This window comes from Melospiza melodia, chromosome 29 (assembly GCF_035770615.1).
Source record: "Melospiza melodia melodia isolate bMelMel2 chromosome 29, bMelMel2.pri, whole genome shotgun sequence".
Lineage (NCBI taxonomy): Eukaryota > Metazoa > Chordata > Aves > Passeriformes > Passerellidae > Melospiza > Melospiza melodia.
Window position 1 is genome coordinate 6,161,451 of NC_086222.1, and position 23,135 is coordinate 6,184,585.

The 23,135-nt window shown below is 53.3% G+C and overlaps 3 protein-coding genes across 8 annotated transcripts; 2 read left to right on the forward strand and 1 right to left on the reverse strand.

Annotated features, from left to right (window-relative positions):
* Window positions 1–81: 81 nt before the first annotated feature.
* On the forward strand, window positions 82–6,820 carry SRPRA (SRP receptor subunit alpha). The gene is made up of 14 exons (XM_063178366.1): window positions 82–232; window positions 831–914; window positions 1,720–1,883; window positions 1,980–2,140; window positions 2,257–2,410; window positions 2,860–3,010; window positions 3,173–3,279; window positions 3,470–3,588; window positions 3,855–3,941; window positions 4,032–4,204; window positions 4,285–4,498; window positions 4,575–4,738; window positions 5,483–5,581; window positions 5,802–6,820. Exons 1-14 carry the CDS (start codon window positions 113–115, stop codon window positions 5,928–5,930), a joined length of 1,926 nt encoding a protein of 641 aa, XP_063034436.1. The 5' UTR covers window positions 82–112; the 3' UTR covers window positions 5,931–6,820.
* Window positions 6,821–6,917: 97 nt separating this feature from the next.
* On the reverse strand, window positions 6,918–17,558 carry FAM118B (family with sequence similarity 118 member B). Of its 5 annotated transcripts, none has more exons than XM_063178385.1 (9): window positions 17,505–17,558; window positions 17,121–17,152; window positions 13,363–13,440; window positions 11,186–11,438; window positions 10,161–10,388; window positions 8,871–8,999; window positions 7,957–8,242; window positions 7,444–7,503; window positions 6,918–7,372 (listed from the first exon to the last, which is right to left on the reverse strand). In XM_063178385.1, exons 3-9 carry the CDS (start codon window positions 13,431–13,433, stop codon window positions 7,317–7,319), a joined length of 1,083 nt encoding a protein of 360 aa, XP_063034455.1. In that variant the 5' UTR covers window positions 13,434–13,440; window positions 17,121–17,152; window positions 17,505–17,558; the 3' UTR covers window positions 6,918–7,316. The 5 variants fall into 5 exon arrangements, with proteins under 5 accessions (XP_063034455.1, XP_063034454.1, XP_063034456.1 ...); XM_063178384.1 differs by having other exon boundaries at window positions 17,121–17,207; window positions 17,505–17,523; XM_063178386.1 differs by lacking the exon at window positions 17,121–17,152 and having other exon boundaries at window positions 17,505–17,552.
* A 167-nt stretch (window positions 17,559–17,725) lies between these two features.
* TIRAP (TIR domain containing adaptor protein) lies at window positions 17,726–23,032 on the forward strand. 2 transcript variants are annotated; one of them, XM_063178397.1, is made up of 6 exons: window positions 17,726–17,910; window positions 20,694–20,777; window positions 21,233–21,333; window positions 21,499–21,553; window positions 21,824–22,432; window positions 22,573–23,032. In XM_063178397.1, exons 4-6 carry the CDS (start codon window positions 21,547–21,549, stop codon window positions 22,614–22,616), a joined length of 660 nt encoding a protein of 219 aa, XP_063034467.1. In that variant the 5' UTR covers window positions 17,726–17,910; window positions 20,694–20,777; window positions 21,233–21,333; window positions 21,499–21,546; the 3' UTR covers window positions 22,617–23,032. The 2 variants fall into 2 exon arrangements, with proteins under 2 accessions (XP_063034467.1, XP_063034468.1); XM_063178398.1 differs by lacking the exon at window positions 17,726–17,910 and adding an exon at window positions 17,917–20,559.
* The last annotated feature ends 103 nt before the right edge of the window (window positions 23,033–23,135 follow it).

The window sequence follows — 23,135 nt, forward strand, 5'->3', positions numbered from 1 at the left end:
TGGCCCCGCCCCCGCCCGCCGCCGTCCCGCCAATGGCGCGGGTGGGCGGGGCTTCCGGCGGAAGCGCGGGGCAGAGCGACGTGTGCGCCCCGCCGGGCCCGGCGCCGCCGCCATGCTCGACTTCTTCACCATCTTCAGCAAGGGCGGCCTCGTCCTCTGGTGCTTCCAGGGCGTGCGCGGGCCCGCCGCCACCGCCCCCGTCAACGCCCTCATCCGCTCCGTCCTCCTGCAGGTCGGGCGGGGCCGGCTGCCGGGGGAGCAGGGTTGGGTGGGGGTCACATACCTGGCGAGGGGGGCGAGGGAGCGCCCGGCTGCCGTGAGGGAGGGGGGCGGTGGGACCCGTCTGCCTCGGGAGGAGAGAGGGGAAGCTACAGACATGGCGGGGAGGCGGGATGGGACCGTCTGCCTGGGAAGGGACATCAGCTGAGCCACGGAGCTGGCGGGGAATGGGGACCGGGACCACCTGCGTGGGGCGGGGGAAGCACGGGCACGAACAGCTCTAGGAGAGTGGGAGGGGTGGCACACAGGTGGGACCACTTGTTGGAGGGGACACACAGGCACGGCCAGCTCTGGGAGTCGGGACGGGTGTGGGGTCACCCATTTGGGGTGGATGGGGCCTTTACTTTGGGGAGGCGACAGACCTGGATGGGACCACCCGCCTGGGACGGGGCACAGGGGCCGCGACCACCCTATGGGGTCATGTGTGAGGGATGCTGGACTGCTTTGGGAAAGGGGGGTGACAGGGATGATGGTGGGGAGAGGGGAATGACAGGGGTGAGGGGATGGTGGGTGCTGCTGGCATGCCCATTCTGACAGCTCCTCTCCCCCAGGAGAGAGGCGGCAACAACTCCTTCACCCATGAAGCCCTCACGCTTAAGTACAAACTGGACAACCAGTTTGAGCTGGTGTTTGTGGTAAGTGACCCCCTCCAGGCACCCCTCTGGTGGCAGGAGGGTCCCTCCAGCCCCCCATGTGCCCCCAAACCCGAATGAAGGGGATTGCCCCAGAAAAGAGGGGGAACAGTTCCCGCTGTGCTGAGGTTTGAGCAAGCAGCTGTTTGCACTGCCTAGGGCTGGATATCGGCTCCCAGAGTGCTTTGGCTCCTCTGTCTCTGGGATTTTTGGGGAGTGAGGGGCTGTGATGAGTGATTCAGGGGGATGTTGAGCAGTGACCCCAGTGTAGCCAGGCTCCCCACAGAGGGGGGACTTGGGTGTCTGTCAGCTGAATGCCACTGCAGTAGCAGCTTATTTTAATCATCTGCAGCAGGATTAAAACTAATCAAACCTCAAATAGAAGCTGCAGCCTTGTAAAACTTTACTTTGGCCACAGCTACTGAAAAAAAGCCAGAAATGTGTTATTCCCTTCACTTTATGGTGCATTTAACACTATCTTTTTTTGTTGCCTGGCACCTTATCTCCATAAATCCATACTACCTTTCCTGTTGGCCCACAGATAAGCTAAAGGTTTTCTGCCCTTGCCCTACGTGTCCACGTTGCCATAAGACAGCCTCTGTGTGTTAGAGTCACCTGTTGAAGCAAAGCTCTGGGCTGTTTTTCACCTTTTTGGGGGCATTTTAAAAGCTTGGAAAGGTGGAGCAGAAAGTGCAGGCTGAAGCTTGCCCAAGTTAAAGAACTCTGAATTAAACAGAGAGGTTTTTGCTTGCTTGCTGCTGTTGAATGAGCTGGAAGTGCAGTGTCTGTTGGCCATGCTCCTTGGCAGGTGGGCTTCCAGAAGATCCTGACTCTAACCTACGTGGACAAGTTGATAGACGACGTCCATAAGGAGTTCAGGGACAAGTACCGCAATGAGTTCCAGCAGAAAGGAGCCCTGGGCCTCCTAAATGGCACCTTTGACTTTAAAGATGACTTCATGCGCCTCCTCCGGTACAGAGCTTGGGTTTTGCCTTAAATCTGTGTTTTGAGCAGAGATGGGAGCGGGGGAAGAGCTGAAATCCAGGCTAATGGGTCATCTCCCTGCAGGGATGCAGAGGAGAGCAGCAAAGTCCGAGCTCCCACGGTAATGAAGACGTTTGAGCAGTCTCTGAAATCCCAGAAGACTGTCAAGTGTATGATTGAAACCCGAGGGGAGAAACCAAAGGAGAAGGTCAAGAACAAGAAGAACAAAGGTTCCAAAAAGGATGGTGAGTTGATGGGGAAGATAAACGGGAGGGAAATATTCCAGAGCAATGTGTTGCAGGCTGTGCTTTCCCAATCTGCTTGGAGCTGGACTGAGCTTGTGTGGGGCTCTTCCTGTCAGGAACTGAAGCTGTGGCAGCACCCAGTAAAGCATCTGCGGGTGACAAGCAGCTCTCAGCAGCAGGGGAAAAGGAGGAGCTGACCAAGGATGAAATCCTGCAGAAGAACCGGGAGGAATTCTTCAGGAGACACATGAAAGCTGGGGAGAAGTCCAGGTGGGTGATGAGAGCATGGTCAGTCTGCCTATGTTTGAACCAGGCCATGGCTGAATCTCTTCTCCTTTTGGTGAACCCTGGAAGCCAGACCTCACTTTCCTGGACCTTATTTCCCTGATTTCCCTCCTTGCTGAAAAATTTGAGAGAAGACACCTGGGTGTCCTGGAGGGGTAATAGAACCTGATTTTCTTTGCTGGGAGATGCAGAAACCCTGGGAGAAGTCCAGACCTGTCTTTAGCAAGCAGACAGCATTAGTGCATTGATACCTGGCTTGAGGGGAAGTGGTGCCATATGGGGTTAAAGTTCAGGTAAATCAACTCTGGGGATCAGATTGATGAATTTCTGCCTTTTTGGGTAATCCAGGCTTTTATTTTTCACATCTCCTAAGGAGGTGATGGCTGCTGCTTCCCTGCACTGCACACAATGTGTTTCTGTCTTTGTGCCACCAGATCTCCAAAGCCCGATGCACAGAAGGAGAAGGGGAAGAAGCCCCGGGTGTGGGATCTGGGGAACTCTAATGCCAAAGTACTTGATTACAGTAATTCTGCTACCAACGGCAGCGCCGAGGCTTGTCCTGTGGAGGAGTTTGACCCTGACATGGTAAGGAAAAGTCAGGCTCTGTTTGCTGTTGTGCATTCTCTGGGATCAGCTGGGCATTATGAACCCAGCCCAGTCTCTGTGCCTGGATGAGGAGGGGTCATGAAGAAACATGAAATAAGGATTGTGGCACTCAGCCCATAAAGCTGCTTGTTCTCTTTGCAGGCCCTGGGGGACAAAAATCGGGAGCCTGGCCGCCTCTATGACCTGGAGTATGAGAGTGATGATGAAGCTGAAGAGGAGAAAGTTGTCCAGAACCCTTCAAAACCCAGGTAGAGGCTCCCACAGCCCTTGCTTGTCACATGGTTCTTGATTTCTCTCCTGTAACTCCTGTTCCAGTCTAACCAGTAATGCAGGAAGCACAAACTGGTGTGTTATTCCTCTCAGGGCAAGCCCTTCTGCATCTGACCTTTGCAGATGATAATTTTCAAACCTCAATGTAACTCTTCTGCTTCCCCACAGTGTGAAGAAGGGTGGCCTGGGGGGCATGTTTGGCATGCTGAAGGGCCTGGTGGGTTCCAAGAGCTTGACCAGAGGGGACATGGACCCTGTTCTGGAGAAGATGAAGGATCACTTGATTGGTACATCTGGATCCATGGTGTGAGGGATTAGTGGCAGTTCCCTGTGCTCTGTTGGGTGGGCCTTGGTGTGGGTCGTGCCCGTGGTTTGGGATATTCTTGCCCACAGGAGCTGTGGTGGGTTCCTGTCTGACCCTAGAGAAGTCCTTGAGAGTGCAGCAAAAAGGGGGGTAGCAGTCAGGTCTGGTGGGAATCCTTCCCTTGACACCAATGTGGGATGTACATAACATTCTCAGCAGCACTGACTCCCTGTTCTGTCTTTCTCAAAGCTAAAAACGTGGCAGCTGAGATTGCAGTGCAGCTCTGTGAATCAGTGGCCAAGAAACTGGAAGGGAAGGTGATGGGGACGTTCACCAGTAAGTGTCCGTGTGGCATCCAGTGTGTGGTTTGGAGCTCAGGAGCATTCCCCACGTGTGACACGTCCTCTTTGCACCCCCTTTTCCCAGCGGTGACGTCGACGGTGAAGCAGGCGCTGCAGGAGGCCCTGGTGCAGATCCTGCAGCCCCAGCGCCGCGTGGACGTCCTCCGCGATGTCATGGACGCGCAGCGCCATCGCCGGCCCTACGTCATCACCTTCTGCGGTGTCAACGGCGTCGGGAAATCCACCAACCTGGCCAAGGTGGGACAGCACCCTGGCTCACAGGTGGGGTGATGGAGTCAGGCTGTGTAGCTACTTTTCTGCTGTGCTGCCTGCTGCAGATCTCGTTCTGGCTCATCGAGAACGGCTTCAGCGTCCTGATAGCGGCGTGCGACACGTTCCGCGCGGGAGCGGTGGAGCAGCTGCGCACCCACACGCGCCGCCTCAACGCGCTGCACCCTCCGGAGAGCCACGGCGGGCGCACCATGGTGCAGCTCTACGAGAAGGGCTACGGCAAGGACGCGGCGGGCATCGCCATGGAGGCCATCTCCTACGGTATGTGCAGAGCTGCGGGTGAGGGGTGCCGTCCTGAGGCAGGGCCGTCCTTCACGCTGCCTCCTTGCGGCCCCAGCTCGCAACCAGGGCTTTGACGTGGTGCTGGTGGACACGGCGGGACGCATGCAGGACAACGCGCCCCTGATGACTGCGCTGGCCAAACTCATCGCTGTCAACGCTCCCGACCTGGTCCTGTTCGTTGGGGAAGCGCTGGTGGGAAATGAGGCTGTGGATCAGCTGGTGAGTGTGGAGGCTTTGCTATTGAGAGATGAATCTCGGAAGGTTGCAGTTTATTGCAGCCCTGAGATGCGTGCAAAGTCTCTGTTTCGGCCCATGTGTTTGAAGAATGAGTAGGAGTTCTTCAGTTCTCAGTCTGAGAGTTGTTTATTGTATCTTATCTATAAAAAGTTTTCTCTTGTCTAGCCGAGGTCTGCTCAGCAGGACAGGCAGGCACTCTGACTGCCCCCGTGGTGGTGTTATCTCTTTATACTATAAACTACGTATACAATGCTTACAATTGCTTTCCTATACTTATCACCTATGTTAGACAGTGAGTTTCTACTCTAGACCAATCTGTAAGTGCCAACATCACAGCAGAAGATGGAGGTAGAGAAGAAGAAAGGCTGGAGATGCCCAAGTCCCTCCATCTTGTCTCTGAAACCCCTATTCTAAAACCCCTAAAATCTACTTTTTCACCTAGTGATAATTTTATTATTACACTACTTAAACTTCTGTGGCTTTCAGGTCTTTATACAAAGCTGGTAGTTTGCTCCACGGGTTAAAATCAAACCCACAGGTGTTCTGGGCTGTGTGCCAGGGTCTCTGAGCCCCCTGGCAGAGGTCCTGGCAACTCTGGACACCCAGAGGGATGTGCTGAGTTCCGACAGACAAAGAGGGAAAAGAAGCCGTTTCTGTAGGTTTTACCAGAGAATTGGATGGTGGCAGCACCACAAACACATTTCTCAGATCCTTTTTCTCCCTCAGGTCAAGTTCAACAAGGCCCTGGCTGATCACTCCATGGCCCAGACACCGCGGCTCATCGATGGCATCGTCCTCACCAAGTTTGATACCATTGATGACAAGGTAAGGAGGCTGCTGAGGGGATTCTGCACAGAGTCCTGACAGTGACTGGAGGGGAGAGATGGGAACTGTCAAACACAGGGCACTCCTGCACTTTCTCCTTGTGTTTAAGCCATTGAACCAAATATAGAAGTCTGGTTTCCACTCGTGGGGGATGAATGAATAAATGACGAGCTCCCTGAGGGGAAGCAATGGATTTCATAGTGCTGCTTGTCCCCTGCAGGTGGGTGCTGCCATCTCCATGACCTACATCACGAGCAAGCCCATCGTTTTCGTTGGTACCGGACAAACCTACTGTGATCTGCGAAGCCTTAACGCCAAGGCCGTGGTCGCAGCGCTCATGAAGGCCTAAACACCAAATCGCTGTGTGCAGATGTCCCAGAAGAACCTGCTTTACCCTGTCACCAACTAGTCTTTCCCGTGTAGTGCAGAACAGAATGGAGGAATGGCAGCACGAGGAGTACTTTTTTTGGATAAACCCACTTTTATCCAGAAAAAGCCCTTCTCTGGGTTCCTCCATTCTGTGTCCAGTGACGCAGGCTCCCTTGCGGGGAGGCTGAATCCAGAGCTTTGTATTGTTCGTGCTGCACGGGGGAAGGTGGGTGGTGCCAGGATCTGCTGTGCTTTTTGGTGGGTTTGAAGGCTTTTTATTGAGCTGCTTTTGATTTTTAGACCAGCTTAGGGAGGAGACAGGAGGGACTTGGGCTTAGGGGCAGTATTAGATCTGGCTGTTAACGTTGCTGTTCGTGGCAGCTCCACCGAAGCTGATAAACCAAAAAAAGTGATGGCCTGTGCTGGGCTGGAGGGGACATGCTAAATTGCCTTAAAGTCCCCCCTATCTGTCCTCACCCGGACTCTGAAGCAGGGTCCCCAGACACCACATATTTGGGCAGGAGCTGGAGAGCTGCAGCAGCCAGGTCCAGAGGTGGAAGGCAGCGTGCCCTGCCTGGCTCCTGCCCGCTGGTCTTGGCGTTATTTGCTAGTAAAAAGGAAAAAAAAAACCAAACCACATTAATACTGGAAGAGAATGGTGGCTGCTTGCTGCTTTCCTGCACCCTTTCTCCCCGCTCCGAGTGCCTCTTGATCCCGGTCGGAAGTGCTACACTGATAATACAAACCTCTGACAATGTCTTGTAGCTCTGTATTGCAGATGTGCTATAGTGCAATAAATTGAATGCTGTCTGCTAAGAGACATAATTTATATAAAATAAACTTCATAATTTGTTCTCTGTGTATAAATAACTTGTCTCCAGCCAGGACCTGTTTCCTATTGGGTTTGGGGTAGATGAACTCCCACCAGGAGGGGTGAAAGGGCCTTTAAATGATACAGCAGCCAAAGTTCAGTGAGCAGGCCTTTAATACAACTTCAACATACAAAATACTGTACAGTAAAAAGACAGGACTAGAAAACTAGAGCTTCCAGTAAAAAAAAAAAAAAAAAAAGCTCAAGTTTCATTTTTAAATTGAAATACAGAATATAAAAGCACTAGGTATGAAGTTAGAGGAGGCTGCAGCTCCCTCGGGGACACCGCGCTCCGCAGGCACACGCAGCCCCAGTGAAACCACAATTACTGTGTTAGCCCAGCTGTTCATCCGTGGTGGCTCTGTCCTGGCCTTGTCCCTGCTGGAAGGGTGCTGGCTCGGTGCTGGACAGCAGTGGGACAGTGAGTGGTGGGCTCCGGCCTCCCTGAGGGCTGCTGGCCTGGCCTGGGCCTGTCCCAGGAGCCCCTGCCACAGCTCAGGGCCTTGGGCAGGGCTCAGGCTCAGGGGCTGCATCCTGTGTGGAAGCAAAGGCTGAAAACCTGCCTGGGACCCCAGGGAGCAGCACAGGGTGAAGCCCCTTGGCTCCAGAGAGCCTTCCTTACCTTTCACCTCAGCGTGGGCAGCGGCAGAGCCGTTCAGCTGCTGCCCCTCCTTGGGCACACCTGGGGCAGAGCAGAGACCAGACTCAGGTGGAGAGCCAGCTGCCCATGTGCTGGTTTCACACAGGCTTTCCTGGCTGGGTTAACCCTCAGAACCCACTTCCCCCATTTTTATGATTTATTAGTGATACCTCTTGTTTAAAATCATTGGCTCAGGCTGAGCAGCATGAGGGTCAGGGATACTAAATGCCCCTTCACTAGAAAGGGAGCAAACAGCTGCACATGAAAAGCAAAGTTTGCAGGCGTGGGAGGCAGCACAGCTGTCTAAACTGTTAAAACATAGAATGTTTTCATAAAAGCAACCCGCAGATCCAGCTACACTTAGAGACACGTTTGCTTTTTAAAAAAAAAGGTTTCAGGAATCTCTACATAGCATGAAGGACAGGGGTGGTAGCCCCTGTGCATACTGTGCATGGTGCCAGCCAAGGGTCCCCCAGCCCAACCCCTGCCCTGTACCTGCTCGGCCCCGCATGGCAATCTCGCTCGTCAGCCGCTCAAAGTACTCGGGCAAGTCAGCGTAGTCATCTCCATAGGAAATCACTTTGATGCCTTTGTCCAGCATGTTCTCACGGAGCTTCTTGAACTCATCCACGTCCCCCCTCCGCACCAGCATGAAGTGCTCCAGGTCTGACTTGTGCTTGACAGCCTCTAAAAACAGGGCCTGAAACGTTGTGTCATCAACTGTCCAACCACAGCCCAAGAAGAGGAAGGACTTATTTTCATACAGCTTCTGAATCTCTCGCTTTAAGAAAGGGAAAGATGTTCTTGGTCAAGGTGAGCTTCATCCTCACAAGAGACAGCACCTGCCCTATCCCTGGGGAGGCTCTGCAGCAATGCCATCCTTCAGCAAGTGTGGGAGTGTGACTGTGTTCACAGGGGTCTTAGGATGAGGGAAGAGACAAGGATCTGACTTTATGTTTTAGAAGGTTTGATTTATTTTTTTATGATATATATTAAAACTATACTAAAAGAATAGAAGAAAGGATTTCATCAGAAGGCTAGCTAAGAATAGAAAAAGAATGATAACAAAGGCTTGTGTCTCAGACAGAAAGTCTGAGCTAGCTGACTGTGACTGGCCATTAATTAGAAACGACTAACATGGGCTAATCAAAGATCTACCTGTTGCACTTCACAGCAGCAGATAACCATTGTTTATATTTTGTTCTTGAGGCTTCTCAGCTTCTCAGGAGGAAAAATCCTAAGGAAAGGATTTTTCATAAAAGATGTCTGTGACATGGGAGGTGTTCCAGCACCTCAGAGGCCAGGGAATTCACCCTCCTCTTTCCCATATCTATTAATTCTCCCCACCCTCAGTGAAGCTCAGTCTAAGCCCAGCTGAGCCGTGCCCAGGCTGGCCCAGCGTGGCTCACCATGACCTCGGTGTTGCGCAGAACGTTCTGGTAGCCGGCCGGGTGCAGGACGATGCCGCTGGGGTTGGTGTAGACGCCGTGGATGTGCAGGACACTGAGCTTCCTCTTCTCCTGTGCCCACTCCAGCACCTGCACAGCACAAACCCGCAGCAACGGCCGTGAGTGCATCGCGCTGGCTGCCACAGCACTGCTAAATGTAACATTTTGGGGAAGCATTCTAAAGAGGCTGCTCCTTCCTCATCTTCTCATCTTCTCCATCAGCCTCCACACCAAGGCCTGCAGCCACAGCTTGGGGTGCTTGTTTGGGTCAGCACTTCAGCTGACAGGTGAATGTTATGAGCAGACTGAATCAAAATGCCAGATTGACCAGAAAAAGGGGAAAAAACTACAAATCTTCTGTCAGCATGTTTCTCAAGCCCACCAAGTTGTATTTTGTGGCCCCTACTGGCTCTGAGGGAGTCACTAGCTGAGCTGACCTCCATTTCAGACAGCTGCTTCTGAGGCTCTCGGTTTACTCCTGCAGACCTCAGCTCGTTTAAGCTTGCAATAATTAGAATGCTTACTTGTAACACTGTAAGTACTTCCAGCCATGTAGATTAAGAGGTCACGCAGGAAACGTGAAGCACAGAAATGAGAATGAAAAGAGAGCAAGGACTGCACAGGACACAGACACTGAGGGTGTTTAACATGCAAACAGAAGGATGAGATGCTCCCCACCAGAAAAACCCGTGATTGAGAGATGAGGTGAGCAGGTGCAGAGCTCAGGGTTTCACAGCCTGACTGGGGCAGGAGGAGGGATTTTTGCATAAAGAGAGTAGCTCTGAGAGTGCAGCAGGAGGAGCCATTCCAGCCATTGCAGGAAGAGGACATGGGGCAAAAGGGGAGCCTTGAAGGCTGCAGCCCTGAACACCCATCACAAAAAGCACTGTGCAGCACCTTATAAAAAAAAAAAAGTTAGCTTTGCATCTTGCATGGAGTTTCTCATATGGGCTAGAAACATCAACCCGAGCCTTATGTGGAAGCAAGGCCAAGCCAGAAGTTTCAAGGACAGAGATCAAAGGAATAGCAGGCTTAAGGACTCCTCCTGAGCACTGGATGGCAGCCAGCAAAGCAGCCTTCCAGAAAGGAGTGTTCCTCCTCATTCCTCTGCTTGCTGCCCTGGACAGAGCCTCTGCCTGGAGCTTGTCTGCCACCACTTAAACCACTACAATCAGAACAATGCCCTCAAGCAGCATGAGAGCACATTCTGCACCACCACAGTCCCTGACAAAAGAAATAATCATCCTTTACCTTCTTTTCATCAGTCAGGTCAAGAGACTCAAGGTGCTTCCCTTGGTGTGCTGCATACAGCTCCAGCAGGTTATCAAAGTTTGTGGTTAACACAAGGGCCCCATTCTCCATCAAGTGAAGCACAGACTGAAGCAGCTGCTTCCCAGAATCTTCCATTTTGGATTCCAGGTCATCAAACACCTCGTATAAACAGTCCTTGAAAAAGGTCGAGCGAACGTTGCTTGTGCGCTGAGAAGGGGAGACAGACTGAGATCAGAGCCAGCCCCGTAACACCTCACACCAAATGACCCCATGAAAAGCTGCCCACATTTCCCCAACACCCTGCAAAGCTCTGGGTCCTTGCAGGGCAAACACAGAGCCTTGGCTGCACCAGGGTGGGTGCTCTCCTTCAGTGTAGTTGTAGGATCACAGAATCCCAGACTGGTTTGGGTTGGGAAAAACCTTAAAGCCCACTCTGCCATCTCATCCCACTCTGTGCCCTGGGCAGGGACACCTTTCACTATCCCAGGTTGCTCCAAACCCCTCCAGCCTGGCCTGGAACACTCCCAGGGATGGGGCAGCCACAGATTCTCTGGGCAATCTCACCCCCTTCACAAGGAAGAATTTCTTCCCAACATCCCATCTAACCCTGCCCTCTGGCTGTGTGAAGCCATTCCCCCTTGTCCCTGTCACTCCAGGCCCATGCCCACAGTCTCTCTCCATCTTTCTTTTCAGCTCCCTTCAGGTATTGGAAGGCCACAGCTAGGTCACCACTGAAGCCTTCTTCTCCAGGTTTAACAATCCCACTGCTCTCAGCCTTTCCTCATAGGAAGGTGCTCCATCCCTTTAATCATCTTGGTCCAGGTGAAACACCCAAAACCCACATCCACAGCAGGGTTATGTCACAGGCACCTGGCACAGTAAGTGCACCTGTGCTTCCTTGTGCACAGAGGAATTGTTGGGATGGGGCACCATTGCTGGAGAAGCAAATCTGGCTTTTTCCAAAAGCCAAATCCTGCCCTCAGGGCAGGTACAAGCACACTGACCGGAGACAGCTTCTGAATAAGGTCGTGGGCAACATGGACCAGGTTCTTGTCTTCATGAAGACACTTCTGGAACCTTTTGCTCTCCTCATCTTCCAGGAGATCAAAGTCAATAGCAGCATCCAGGAGGGCCTGAATCAGCCCCTTCCAGGACTTCAGTGCTGGGACCTGGGGAGCAACTGCAGCACTAATTCCTGTCCCAATCACCAACACAAGTTCCCGAGGCTTCTTGGTTTTGAGACTTGGCAACAGCTTCCTGCAAAAGGAGAAAGGAGCACAGCTGGTACCACCACGAGGGGAAGGGTGTCTGGGGTGGTGGCACATGCAGACTGAGAGGGAGGCACCCTGTGCCTAAATTTTGGGTCAAACATCCATTGGGCTCTCTGATAAACAGAGCATGAGAGGAGCAGCTTGGTATCCTTAAAGGACAGCAGGCAGCTGCATCAGGATCAGCAGCCCAAATGCTCCCAATACAAGGTCCCTAATTACAACATTTTGGGAATCAAATCTGTTACCAGGATGGTTACTGGGGAAGTCAATGATGCCCTGGGGTGCTTCTGCAGCAAAGCTAATCCACTAAAAATCTGGAATAAAGGAAGTCTATTAATAAAAGTTACATGGAGGGCTGGAGGGCATGGGAAAGGAGTGGTGAGCACGAGAGAATGAGACACACACATGCTCTGTGTCCTGAGATAAAACATGTGTCACATCCAGTGCAGGTCAGAAATGTGACCTGGTTTAAACAAGGTGCAGAACAGGGGCCTTGAGACAACAGCTCCACTTATCCCAGCACAGACAAAAGCAAGGGAAGGCTTCCTCCAGCCCCAGTTTGCTGAGGAACCCCCTCAGCTGTACCAGCAATCCCTTCCCTGTGATGCCTGAAATGTCAGCAAGAGGCTCAAGGCCAATTTTTTAGAATATCCCAGATGATACAGAGTCACATGAAAGGGTTGCAGGGCTGTGTTCTCCTTACTCCTCCTCCCCTCCTCCCCGTTTTCCTGGCTTTACACCTTCACAGAGCTTTTAAATGTGACCTTTATCATTTATTAAGCAGATGTGTTGCTCCTTGCCTTGCCTTGCCTGGTGTCCAGCTGCTTTCTACAGCAGGAACCTGCTGCAGCTTCTCAGGATTGGAGCAGCAGCCTGGGAAAGCAACTTGTATGGAAGAAATGGGCTTCATCAGCAAACACGTGATATTTAGTGAGAAGGGGAGAGGAAACTAACACCACACAGATGGAGCTGTGCTTTGCTCAGCCCCTGCCTTTTAAAACAGACTTGTTAACCCTTTCCTTGAGGAGGGTTCACTGTTACTGCTGATAAACAAGGTTTAATTTTAGGACTGCAAGCCTTTTGTGAGGAATAAATTAGTATTCAGGCTAATGAGCTAATATAAAAAAAACTATTGGAAATATAGGGACTGATATCCAAAATATCAACAAATACCCAAGTCTTAACGTCCTGCATGCCTGCCCTGCTGATAAATGCACTTGTTTCTACCTTCATATTCTGAGCAAGGAAAAAATTATCTTCCAGTGTCTCTTCTGCACATTCCAGGGTCACAGATCAACCTCAAGACCACACAGTACTATCCTGCAGCCCTCCAGAACTTGCAAATAAATCAAATTAGTGGGAGACAACCCCCCAGCTGAATCAGCTGCTTGTCCACAGCAACTTTTGAGCCTGCAGCAGCCACAGTCTCAGTCTCTGACAGACAGAATTACCCACCAGTCAGACTCCACTCACAGAACTGTAAGACCACCTACTTCTCAGCACAGGGAGCCTCAGAGTGAATTATTTACATGTAGCTCAACCATACTAATTTGAGTAACTCTGCCCTCCTGGAGACCATCATCCAACTCAAGCGAATAAGCACAACAACCATGTTTGACCTGACACTGTGAGTGGCCAGGACCACGGAGACAGGACAGCAAAATACAGCTTTGAGAGTGACCCCATCCCCGGGCTGAGGGTTAAAACCCCAAAAGTACATTGTGGGTGTGAAGGTGTTTGTTCCACAAACAGCAGGAAAGCCCAGGGCCCGGCCAGCAGCCAGCACACAGCTCTTGGATCAGGAAACAAAACAGCCACGGTCGCCAGGGGTCACAATCCTTAAAGAACAATGCCAGGCAAAGGAAAAGGCTCTTGTTAGAACAAATTCACTGGAGCATAAGGAAATTTACCTGGGCTTTTTTGCAGGTGGCATTCCATCTTCCAACAATGTTTCCTTGCCCAGGCTCACCGTAGAAGCCATCCAGTTTCTGTAGCAGACAAATCACCAAAGGGAAGTCACTGCACATGGACACCACCACAACAACAGGATTTTACAGATCCAGCTTTGCACACGTGGATAAATCTGAGGTTTGTTATCATTCCAAGATCACCTCTTGGCTGAGAATTGCATGTTTTTGTCTCTGAACTTTGTCCCACAGTCTCATCCTCTTCCTTAACCTCTTTTACCATAAAATCCTTGGCTGTTTTTCCCAGGTGTGATTGCCTCAGCAAAACCCACTTTGCCAGACCCTTTGTTCCACCTCAGCTGCTCGTTTTCCTGAGAGCTGGATCTTGGAGCAGCACTCCCCCCTTCCCCACAAGGCCCGTCAGCAAACTTGCTGCTTGGGAAACAGTGGGAGGGAAGAGAAGACAAAGAGATTTTTGTTGGCTCCAAAAAGCCACCGAGAGCATTTCATTCCCTGGTGATGAGAGAAGGGTTTCCCAGCCCGCCATGAGTCTGCAAGCACTGGGAAATGACCTTAAAGCCCACGGGAAGGAAGTGAAGCTTGAGAACTCTTTCAACAGCCCCGTCACATAAAACACAAAAGCTCTGCCAGCACGCAGAGCTCTCCCACTCTGCTTCTCCCAAATAAGTCTATGAAAAGGGAATGAAAATGAACAGGACTGTTCAACCTCCTCTGCTTTCTCCTTGCCAATTGTAATGAGGAGTCCATCAAAAACTCTGTTAGACAAGGGCTTTTGGCTAAGAGGAAACGCTGAGGAAGAGCTGCTGACCCAAAATCACAGAGGTTTTGCAGGTTTTGCCATTTCAGAGAGATCTGAGTATTCTAGAGATGGCATGCTGTGATTGCTCCCTGGCAGCCCAGCAGGTGACAATGGCAGGTCTCTCTAGGTAGGATCTGCAGGTGCTGGCATGGAACATGTGAGAAATCAGCCAGTATTCCAGGAAAGCACCACCTTTCCTTGCTGGATGATGAGAACAGGGCAAAGTGACACTGTCAGGAGCTCAGATACACTGTGTGTGCAGCCTTTACCCTCTGACCCCTTCAGAAAACTCTATACAATGGCATTATGGATTGGTTTGGGCTGGACAGGACCTTGTGTCGTTCCACCCCCCTGCCATGGCAGGGACACTTTGCATCACCCCACCTTGCTCAATAATAAATCATTGTACAACAGCAGAACACCTCAAAGAGCTGTTTTTCACTACCTGTATCTTGAAACATTACTGAACACATGCTGCTCATCACTCGAAATAATCACATTTTATCTTACTGGGCCTTACTGTACGGCCCAGACTTTGGATAAGTGTCAAAGGCCCTCAGCAAGTGAGGAATCTCCTGGTTTTCCCCCCTCTGTGCATGCCAGGCAGGGCTCCTCCATCACACCCTCTTGTGAACATTGTACCCTGCGTTTTTCCAACCCACACTCAGCCCAGGAGCTCAGTGCTGCTCTGACAATGAACCTCTGAACCCCTGAACCCCTGAATCCTGCCAGGTGAACACTTTTTGAGGGGTTACATCTCCAAAGACCAAAGCAGTGACTCTCAGGAAGACCTGCTGGACACAGAGCTGTCAGACTGAACTCAAATCCCTGCTGAGTGAATGCAGCCAAGCACAATCAGGATAAAGGGGGAAAAGCCCCTCTTTTTCCTTCCCAGGAGGGTCCCATCTCTCCTTTTGGGTTAGCTGATTTTTCTGGAAGGACAGGCTGCTTCCACAAAGCCAGCCAGATTTTATTTAGTGGTGCAAAGATGCTTGAGATAGGGCAGGGACTAACAATAGATAACAGGAGTGTTTCAGAGGGAAGTTTTGAGTTCCTGCTGGTGCCAGGTCTGCCCTCAGCCCCTGTGCAGAAGCAGAGCTACAGCAGAAGGTAAATCCTTCCTTGCTTTCTAAATTGGATATAATTTAAGCTTATAATTATCTTTGCATTGTGAATCATCAGCTGAGGCTGGAATATCAAGGTTGTTTGTAAACTCCCACCTAGAGCTCCCCTGTTTGCTTCCACCTGCCTCAGCACAGCTCCCATCTCACTCACCCTGCACATTCCCATGCTATTAACAGCAGGAATGGAGCCATCAAATCAATTTTAAGTGCCTCTAAATGACATTTCAAAAGCAATTTTAAACTTAGGAAAAAACACCTTTTGGAATTATAATCACCTTGCAAGGTTTTCTGATATAATGACCTTCAACCTTCAAGTCTATTATTCAGTGCAGAGAGCCATAAAGGAACAAAAAACTCATTATAAATACAGTCTAGTTCCAAAAAAAAGTTATTACAGGTCTTAAAAAGAATTCATGGGGATTCAGCCAAGAAATAGAAACCTCTGGTTTTTAGTCCTGGGGAGAAACTCTGCTTGCTAGAGGGATGGATGGTGCTGGCACAGCTGAGGTAGGCAAAATTAAATGGAATTACCTCAGAGCATGACACTGCCATGGGAACAAAGCACAGCAGGTACTGCAGGTTCCCCTGGGAACACAGGTGCCATGGAGGAGAGGGAGCCACAGCACTCAGAAGATAAGAAATGTCTCTCCAGCCTTCTTCAGACACTGGGGACTTTCCAGCTATTTAGACTACAGGGGCTGAAGACTGTAAACACAACACTCCATGGATTCCTGGCTCAGCTGCCCCGTTCCCCTGTCCCAGCCTTGTCCCCATCACTTTTATCAGGGTTAAAAGAGACTCCCTGTGTGGGTTTGGTGTGTTCTCTTTCTCCCTCTACACCACAGAAATCTCTTAATTTATGCTAAAGCCTTCCAGACTGCAGTTTTAAACTGTGCCCAAGTCACCAAAACTGGAGAAACCCAACCACAGCAACTCCCTGTGTGACACAGACACACCATGTTGGAAATGTGAAGGTGTATCCCAGGTAAAAGCAAACACCTGAACACCACGTGTGTCAGACAAAGGCTGAAGTTCAACACAGGGTGTGTATTTACAAAAACCTCTCTGCAGCTCTGCAGAACACAACCACACCACACAGCCAACCCCAGAGCCCAACCTGCAGAACTGAAAAGGGGAATTAATGGAACATTTTCTCCCTCACATCAAGGAGAAGTTGCTGCTGCACCCAACAGAGAACTAAAGCTGTACTTGGATGTTTAAAATTGAAGCCAAGTGATCCAGCACCATGCTGGAAGATGGGCTCCTCCAGAAGAGCCCCCACAAATTCCCAAAACAGACAAGTACAAACCTAGTGCTCGTCCATTATTTTCAGCTTCTCTGAGTGCTGAGAACTGCCACCAGCAAAGATGTCATTCCCAGCTTCTCTTTTAATTCAGCACTTCAGGGTGTTGGGATAAGATAGCGTAAAAGCCACTTTGTTTCAGCTGAAAGTTGAGCTGTCCCTGGCCAATTCCCAAGCCTACCCCTCCACGTGGGAGCTGCCCTGGAGCTGGATCAAAACCACCCTAGAAAAACACAGGCTCCAGAGACAATGGGACCGAGGACAAGCCCTGCTCCTGTCCAAGCCACAAAAACACAGGATTCAGCCTCCTTGGACGCGAGACAAAACACACCAGAGGATTTTATTCAACGCTGTGATTCTCCACGTGCTTCCCCATGGCTCCATGAGCAAGGAGAGACAGTGACACAGCAAAGCCTGGCGGAGCTCCGCATCCCACAGAGCCTTTCCAGAACTGACTCTGCCGAGGGAAGCGGGGAGGGGGGGGTCACACCTTCGGCTCTGCTCGAGCCCTTACCTGTGCTCTCCGTTGTGCCCTCCTCGCTAAAGCTGCGGGAAAAGCAACAACACGGGCATTCAGCAGGCGGGGAGGACGCCGAGGCTCCTTTCCCACGGGGACACATCAATAAGAACGAGCGTTTATAGAGGGCGACGGCGGGGCCGAGTCTCGGCCGGGCCGCCCGCGGCTGCCGGAGGTTTCCCGGTCCCCCGGCGCTCCCCCGGCCCCGCCGCTCCCTGCGCTCCCCTCAGGCCGCGCCGTCCCCTCAGCCCGGCGGCCATGAGACCCCCCCCCGCTATGGCGGCCGCCGTCGCTATGGCAACAGCCCCCCCCCCCCCGCGCTGTCTCCATGGCAACCGCGCCCTGCCCGCCCCCCGCCGCTGCCGCGCGCCCCGCACGCACCTGGCGCCGCGCGCGCGGCCCCATTGAGGAGACACCGCCCCGCCCCGCGCCCGGCCACGCCCCGCCCCGCGGGGTGAGTTGGCCACGCCCCCTTCCAGCCCCGCCCTGTCACTGGCTGGCAGCGGAAGGGGCGGGGCCAGGCGTGGGAACGCGGCGGTGCTCTCGCGGCGCTTTGCGGGACTATAAAATCCGCCCGCGCATGCGCGGCGCAGTGCTGGGCCGGGGGCGGCGCTGAGCGGGTCTGTCTGATTGTCTGTCCGTCCGTCCGTCTGTCTGTCCGGGCCGGGGCCGCGCTGGGCCGGGCCTGGCGGTGCCCCCGTGCCCCCCTTCCCCTCAGGGGCTTCTCCTCCGCCAGCTGCCGTTGCCTGGGTTCCTGTATGTGCCACCGCGTCTCCAGCCCTATGAGGTACACGCGGTGCCTGGGCCTGGACGGCCGCTGTGATCCCTTCAGGAATATGTGTGGCGGAATTTGGGTGTGCTTAGAGCTTTCCAGGAGAAAAATTATTCTGTTTTCTGGGTAGCTGCGCACTGTTCTGTACTGGCACCGTAAATGAAACGTTCATGGTGGTTTGAGGGACAAAATTAGGTTATTTTCTCCCCCAGAACGATTTGACCCTGCTTTGCAGCACCTGGTGTTTGCTGTTTGTTAATTCCACAGGCACTCCTGTAAACCACAGGCTCTGAAACGTCTGCTGCAGGCATTTCAGCGTGCTGCTGCTGCTGGGTCAAGGCACGCTGTGAATAGAGCTGTGCCTGCTAATTACACCTTTAATAACGATTCTGTTATTGCTGAGGTGGGGTGGAGGTTGATCCAGATGGTGTGGCCTTGTGGGATTTAGGGTTTGTGGGTTCACCCTCACTCAGGTTTCCAGATGGGGTGACTCACACTGGCAAGTGACTTGCTCTGCTCTTGGTCCTGTCCTCTGGTGAGGAGTTGATTTTTGGGGAGGTGGCAGCAGTGCTGGGGCAGGGACTGATGGCAAATGGGTCCCGGTAGGATGAGTGGTGCTGGGCCCATGGCTGGTGGTGGCCTGTGGGTCCCTGTGGGGCTCAGTGCCACTCGGCCTTGGGTGTTTTCCTTTGGGATTTGGCCACCAAGGGGCCAACTGGTGTCCCCTGCTTGGTGGAGAGAAAGGCAGCCAAGATAGTGGCAGGGGGTGAGGAGGAGCTCAGTGTCTTTCAGGGAATTCATTGCATTTTGGGCACAGGCTGCCCAGGTTCCTCTGCTCTCAGCACAGTGTCTCAGGGTGGGCTGGGGGCCCTGCAGGAGGATCCTGCCTGCTCCTGCACCCCAGGGCTCAGAGATGGCCTGGCTTGGGAAATCCTTGGGGATGGGGAGGTGTTTATGGCAAGGGGGCAAAGCCATCAGGGAGCCCCCTCATTTCATATGGTTTTGTGTTACTGTGCTCTGGTCTGTTGTTTTGCTGAAGGTGGTGGGTGAATAGGCATGGAAACATCTGTGGAAGCCACAGCCAGGTGGTGGCATGGAGGAACACTGTGCCCAACAGGAGCTCTTCAAAGACCTGTGGGACACAGTGGTGGGGTGGCCATGGGGTCCCCAAAAGCCTGACAGGTGCTGGTGGGGGTTGGGGGATCTCCTGACCTTCAGCCCTCTGTCCCAGGAGACTCCAAGGGAAGGAGGAGAGCAGTGTGCTGAGCAGGGAGGTGGAGTCAGTCCTGGGGCACAGCTGGCTCGTGGTGCCATTGATGAAGGGGAATCTTGACTAGCCCTGGATGGGGTGTTGAGGTTAAATGGGGTCAGAGGACATGGGACTTTTCCCTGAGGGGAATACTTCCCTTCAGGCGTGGAGGGGTAGGGATTGTTCCAGTCAGCTTGGAAGCAGATGGGGGACACTGGGGATGTGTTTTGAGGGCAGGGGCAGCAGTCCTGAAATTGGGGAGATGGGCACTGGGCACAGCCTGCCCTCTCCATGAACACACTGAGTTAGGGGAGCATGGCCATCTGCTTGGAGCAACCTGGACTGCTGGAAGGGACTTGGAACAAGATGATCTTTAAGGTTCCTTCCAACCCAAACTCTTCTGGGGTTCTATGATTCTCCCTGTTGGGCTAGAGGTAAGGGCTTACCTGGGTGGGTCCTGGCCCAGCCCCTGCAGGTTGGGACCCCCACAGGTGGAGCTGTGGTCCTGTGCACAGTGGGATGTGATGGGCACCACTCTGCCTCAGGGTTAACAGTGAGGGAGATGCTGACCCAGCTTTGTGCTCTGGTCCACCCTGGGATCACTCTGGAGATGCTCCCATGTGAGTGCCAGGGCCAGCTTCTGTGGGGATCCTCGCTGTTATCCAGGGTGAGGACTCGGATGGGAGAGGGAGGGACACATTCAGTACTGGGGCTGGACCCCCAGGGCTCCTTCTGCTGGTGTCCCATGGGGTGTGGGACAGTGTCCACATCAGAGGCCCAGGCATTGTCCCCTAGGCAGGGAAGAGATGGGGAAATGTCCTGTGCCAGGAGCAGCCTGTCAGGGAGCTGATGGGCATGTGAGCTTTGGAGACTCCCTCAGATTCTTGGGGGATGGAACCAGGACTCACCTGGAGCTCATCTCTCACAGGTGGTTCTTCCTCAATGCCCTGTGAGAGATGAGCTCCAGGTGAGTCCTGGTTCCATCTCCCAAGGAGGAGGGGTTTGGAGGGGTTGAGGATGATGAGGAGATGAAGGCAGTGTCAGTAGTTGGCCACCAGCAGCCCTAGGGGAACGAGACCTGGGGAAGGAGAAATACAGGGGGGATTTTGGGGTGAACAAATGACTTGTTAGGTAAATTTAACTCGTAAAATAAGTGTGAGTGGCAAAGATGGACCTGTCAGGAAAGCAGGGAGGAGAACAGAGCAGGGTGCTGCTGAGGGCTGTGCACTCTGACACCCATCAGTGACGGCATGTGGCGGATGTGGGAGGGAGGCCCCTGCCGGGGCTTGGCTTCCCCTCCCCGCAGTCCCAGCCCATTTAACCTGCTGTGCTTTCACATTCCCCAGCAGAGGCTGCAGCTGCTGGGGGCACCGGGGTGTTCAGGGAGCTGCTGCACTCTGTCCCTGGGGAGGCAGGTGGGTGCCCCTGCCCTCGTTTCCATGCCAGGGTGGCTTCACTGGGATCCACTCTGGGATGTGGCAGCTGCAAGGATGGATCAGCCTCACCATTCACTGCAGAGTGAGCATCCTGCCTGTCCTTTCCCACCCAGGTAATCCCAGCAGATCTTTCTTTGCCAAACCCAGGGGCTGATGCATCCCCTTCCCTGCTCCAGTGCCGGACTCCTGCACTCCAGGTAAGATCCCTCCAACTTCCCCCCTGCTCACTGTCCATGCTCATTGTTCCTCTCACACTTGAGCTGTTGGTGGTGACTCTTGGGCACTGTGGTTTCCATGGGTGTGCTGGGGTTTTGTGGGCATTTCCTGCAGCCCTGTGCTGTTTTTGGAGCAGGGGAAAGGCTTCAGCATGACGTGGGGTGTTTCATTTCGGAAGGGATGATGCCAGCAGTGGAAAACAGCAGCTGTTTGCCACATTCTGTTCCTGTGTGTCTGCAGGGAGTGTCTGGGCTCCCTAAACCGTGCTGGGAGCACCGTGCTGAGGATGCTGTGAGCTGGCAGGGAACAGACAGGAGTGCCAGGGCAGGCAGCACCAAGGATGCACAGCTCTGGGCATCACCCACACTGCCTTTGGTTTGCCAGCACCCAGTGATCCCTGGTGATCCCAGCTGATTTTCCTTTCTCCTCTCCACAGGATCCTTTCCCCACTGATGGGAATGAGGGTTTCTCCTCCCCATTCTCTCCTGGCCTCGCTTGCTGCAGTTGTGTATGTCCAGTGGACAGAGCCAGTAACAGGTAAATGTTCCTTCCCAGCACATTTTGGGGAGGCAGATGTGCTGGGGGTGATTGTGGGGCTGTAAGAGCACGCCAGAGGTGCAGATCCCTGGAACCAGACCAGGCTGAGACCTGCCATGAAGCAGTTCTTGCTTTCAGTTTTTTATTCCTCTTTTCTGCTCTCAGGAGGGGTGTCCTGCTGGCAGTTGGTGGCTGAGCAGTGTGCTGCCCACTATGGCTGGTGAGTGTGGGAACAAACCTGCCTCTGTCCCCTCCCTCACAGCATCCCTTCCCCAGCACAACACCAGGGTGCCCGTGGGCTGCTCCTCACGATGCCACAGCATTCAGGTGGTGGTAGCAGCTCAGTTTCAGGGACCAGGATGGTTTTGGGGTCAAGATGAGATCCTACCCACCCCTTTCCATCTGGGGGCATCCTGCAGATTGAATGATGCTGTGCTTGGGAAGTCCAGGGGCTGCTGAGCCCCCAGAAGTGACTGTGACCTCTCTGCAGGTTGGTTTAGGAGGCTCCTGCACAAACCCAAGTCCAGCTCAGTGGAAAGCCTCAAGTCCAGCCACTGTGCTTCATCCTCGCCTTCCTCCTCCTCCTCATCCTCTGCCAAGAGCTCCAGCTCCTCTCCCGGCACGAGCCTGGCCACCAGCTCCATCTCCCTGTCACCCGTGTCAGCAGTGGACATCAGCGCCTCGCACAGCCCCCGCTGGGACAAGAGCTACGACGTGTGCATCTGCCACAGCGAGGGGGACGTGGAGCTGGTGTCAGAGCTGGTGTCCTACCTGGAGGGGCAGCCCGAGAGCTTCCGCTGCTTCCTGCAGCTGCGCGACGCCGCGCCGGGCAGCGCCGTGGTGACGGAGCTCTGCGACGCCGTGCAGAACAGCCACTGCTGGGTCATGCTCATCACCCCCGGCTTCCTGCAGGACCCCTGGTGCAGGTACCAGATGCACCAGGCCTTGGCTGAGGCTCCCATGGCCAACGGACGCACCATCCCGGTGCTGAAGGACGTGGATCGCAAGGACTATCCCAGGGAGCTGCGGAACATCTACTACATCTACATGGCCCTGAAGGAGAAGAGCTTCAGGCAGATCAGAGACACTGTCATGCGCTGTGAGTATCCTCTGGGATGCTGGTGAAACGTCAGCTCATTGCGGTGAGGACCGTGGGAACGGAGCGGATTCCGTACATTTATGTAAAGTTGATTTTTAGAGTACTTGTTTGTTAATGGAGCTCATCTGCTGTCCCTGCAGACCTCCAGGAACTGTGCCAGAGCTCCACAAAAAGCATGGAGTAGTGCTGGGAGCAGGCAGATGCATTCCCATGGGCATCGTGGAGCTGTCACCGTTGGATCTGGGTGTTGGCACATCCCGTTGGACCTTGAGGTCAAACCTGAGCTGCTCAGACCGGACCTGGGACCAAAGATAGGGAGTTCTCTGCATCCATGAGGGACAGCAGACTGGAGCCCACCACGTCCTGGTGGCCAAAATCTCCTCGGTGGGGAGAGGGACATCCATCACACAAACACTAAGCTCTGGTGTTGGTGGTTCTCAGGGTCATGAGAGCTCTTTACTGCACTGGCGTTCTCTGTCCTGAGGCCTCCGGGACGCCTACTAAGCTGACAAGACATGTGGGCAGGACAAGATATGAGGCAGGCAGTGACGCTGCACGGAATCGTTGCGACTACGAAAATGCAGAAGTTTTACAATTTAATGGTGTTGGGTGTTTTTGTCTCAATCCCCGGTTCGGGCGTTTGTGGGAGGAGGAGCCGCGGGGGTGCGCGACCTCCGGGCCGCCAGGGGGCGCCATGTCTCAG

What these genes read in the sequence shown, in the direction of transcription:
- TIRAP (XM_063178397.1), top strand. An exon ending in CAGAGACACTGTCATGCGCT is followed by an intron (nt 22,433 to 22,572) that starts GTGAGTATCCTC and finishes CTGTCCCTGCAG; the next exon opens with ACCTCCAGGAACTGTGCCAG.
- SRPRA (XM_063178366.1), top strand. Translation starts at nt 113, where the DNA reads ATGCTCGACTTCTTCACCATCTTCAGCAAGGGCGGCCTCGTCCTCTGG. An exon ending in CAAAGGTTCCAAAAAGGATG is followed by an intron (nt 2,141 to 2,256) that starts GTGAGTTGATGG and finishes TCTTCCTGTCAG; the next exon opens with GAACTGAAGCTGTGGCAGCA. An exon ending in CAGAACCCTTCAAAACCCAG is followed by an intron (nt 3,280 to 3,469) that starts GTAGAGGCTCCC and finishes GCTTCCCCACAG; the next exon opens with TGTGAAGAAGGGTGGCCTGG.
- FAM118B (XM_063178385.1), bottom strand. Translation starts at nt 13,433, where the DNA reads ATGGCTTCTACGGTGAGCCTGGGCAAGGAAACATTGTTGGAAGATGGA. An exon ending in CCACCTGCAAAAAAGCCCAG is followed by an intron (nt 11,439 to 13,362) that starts GTAAATTTCCTT and finishes CTCCTTTTGCAG; the next exon opens with GAAGCTGTTGCCAAGTCTCA. An exon ending in TGCCCACGCTGAGGTGAAAG is followed by an intron (nt 7,373 to 7,443) that starts GTAAGGAAGGCT and finishes GCAGGTTTTCAG; the next exon opens with CCTTTGCTTCCACACAGGAT.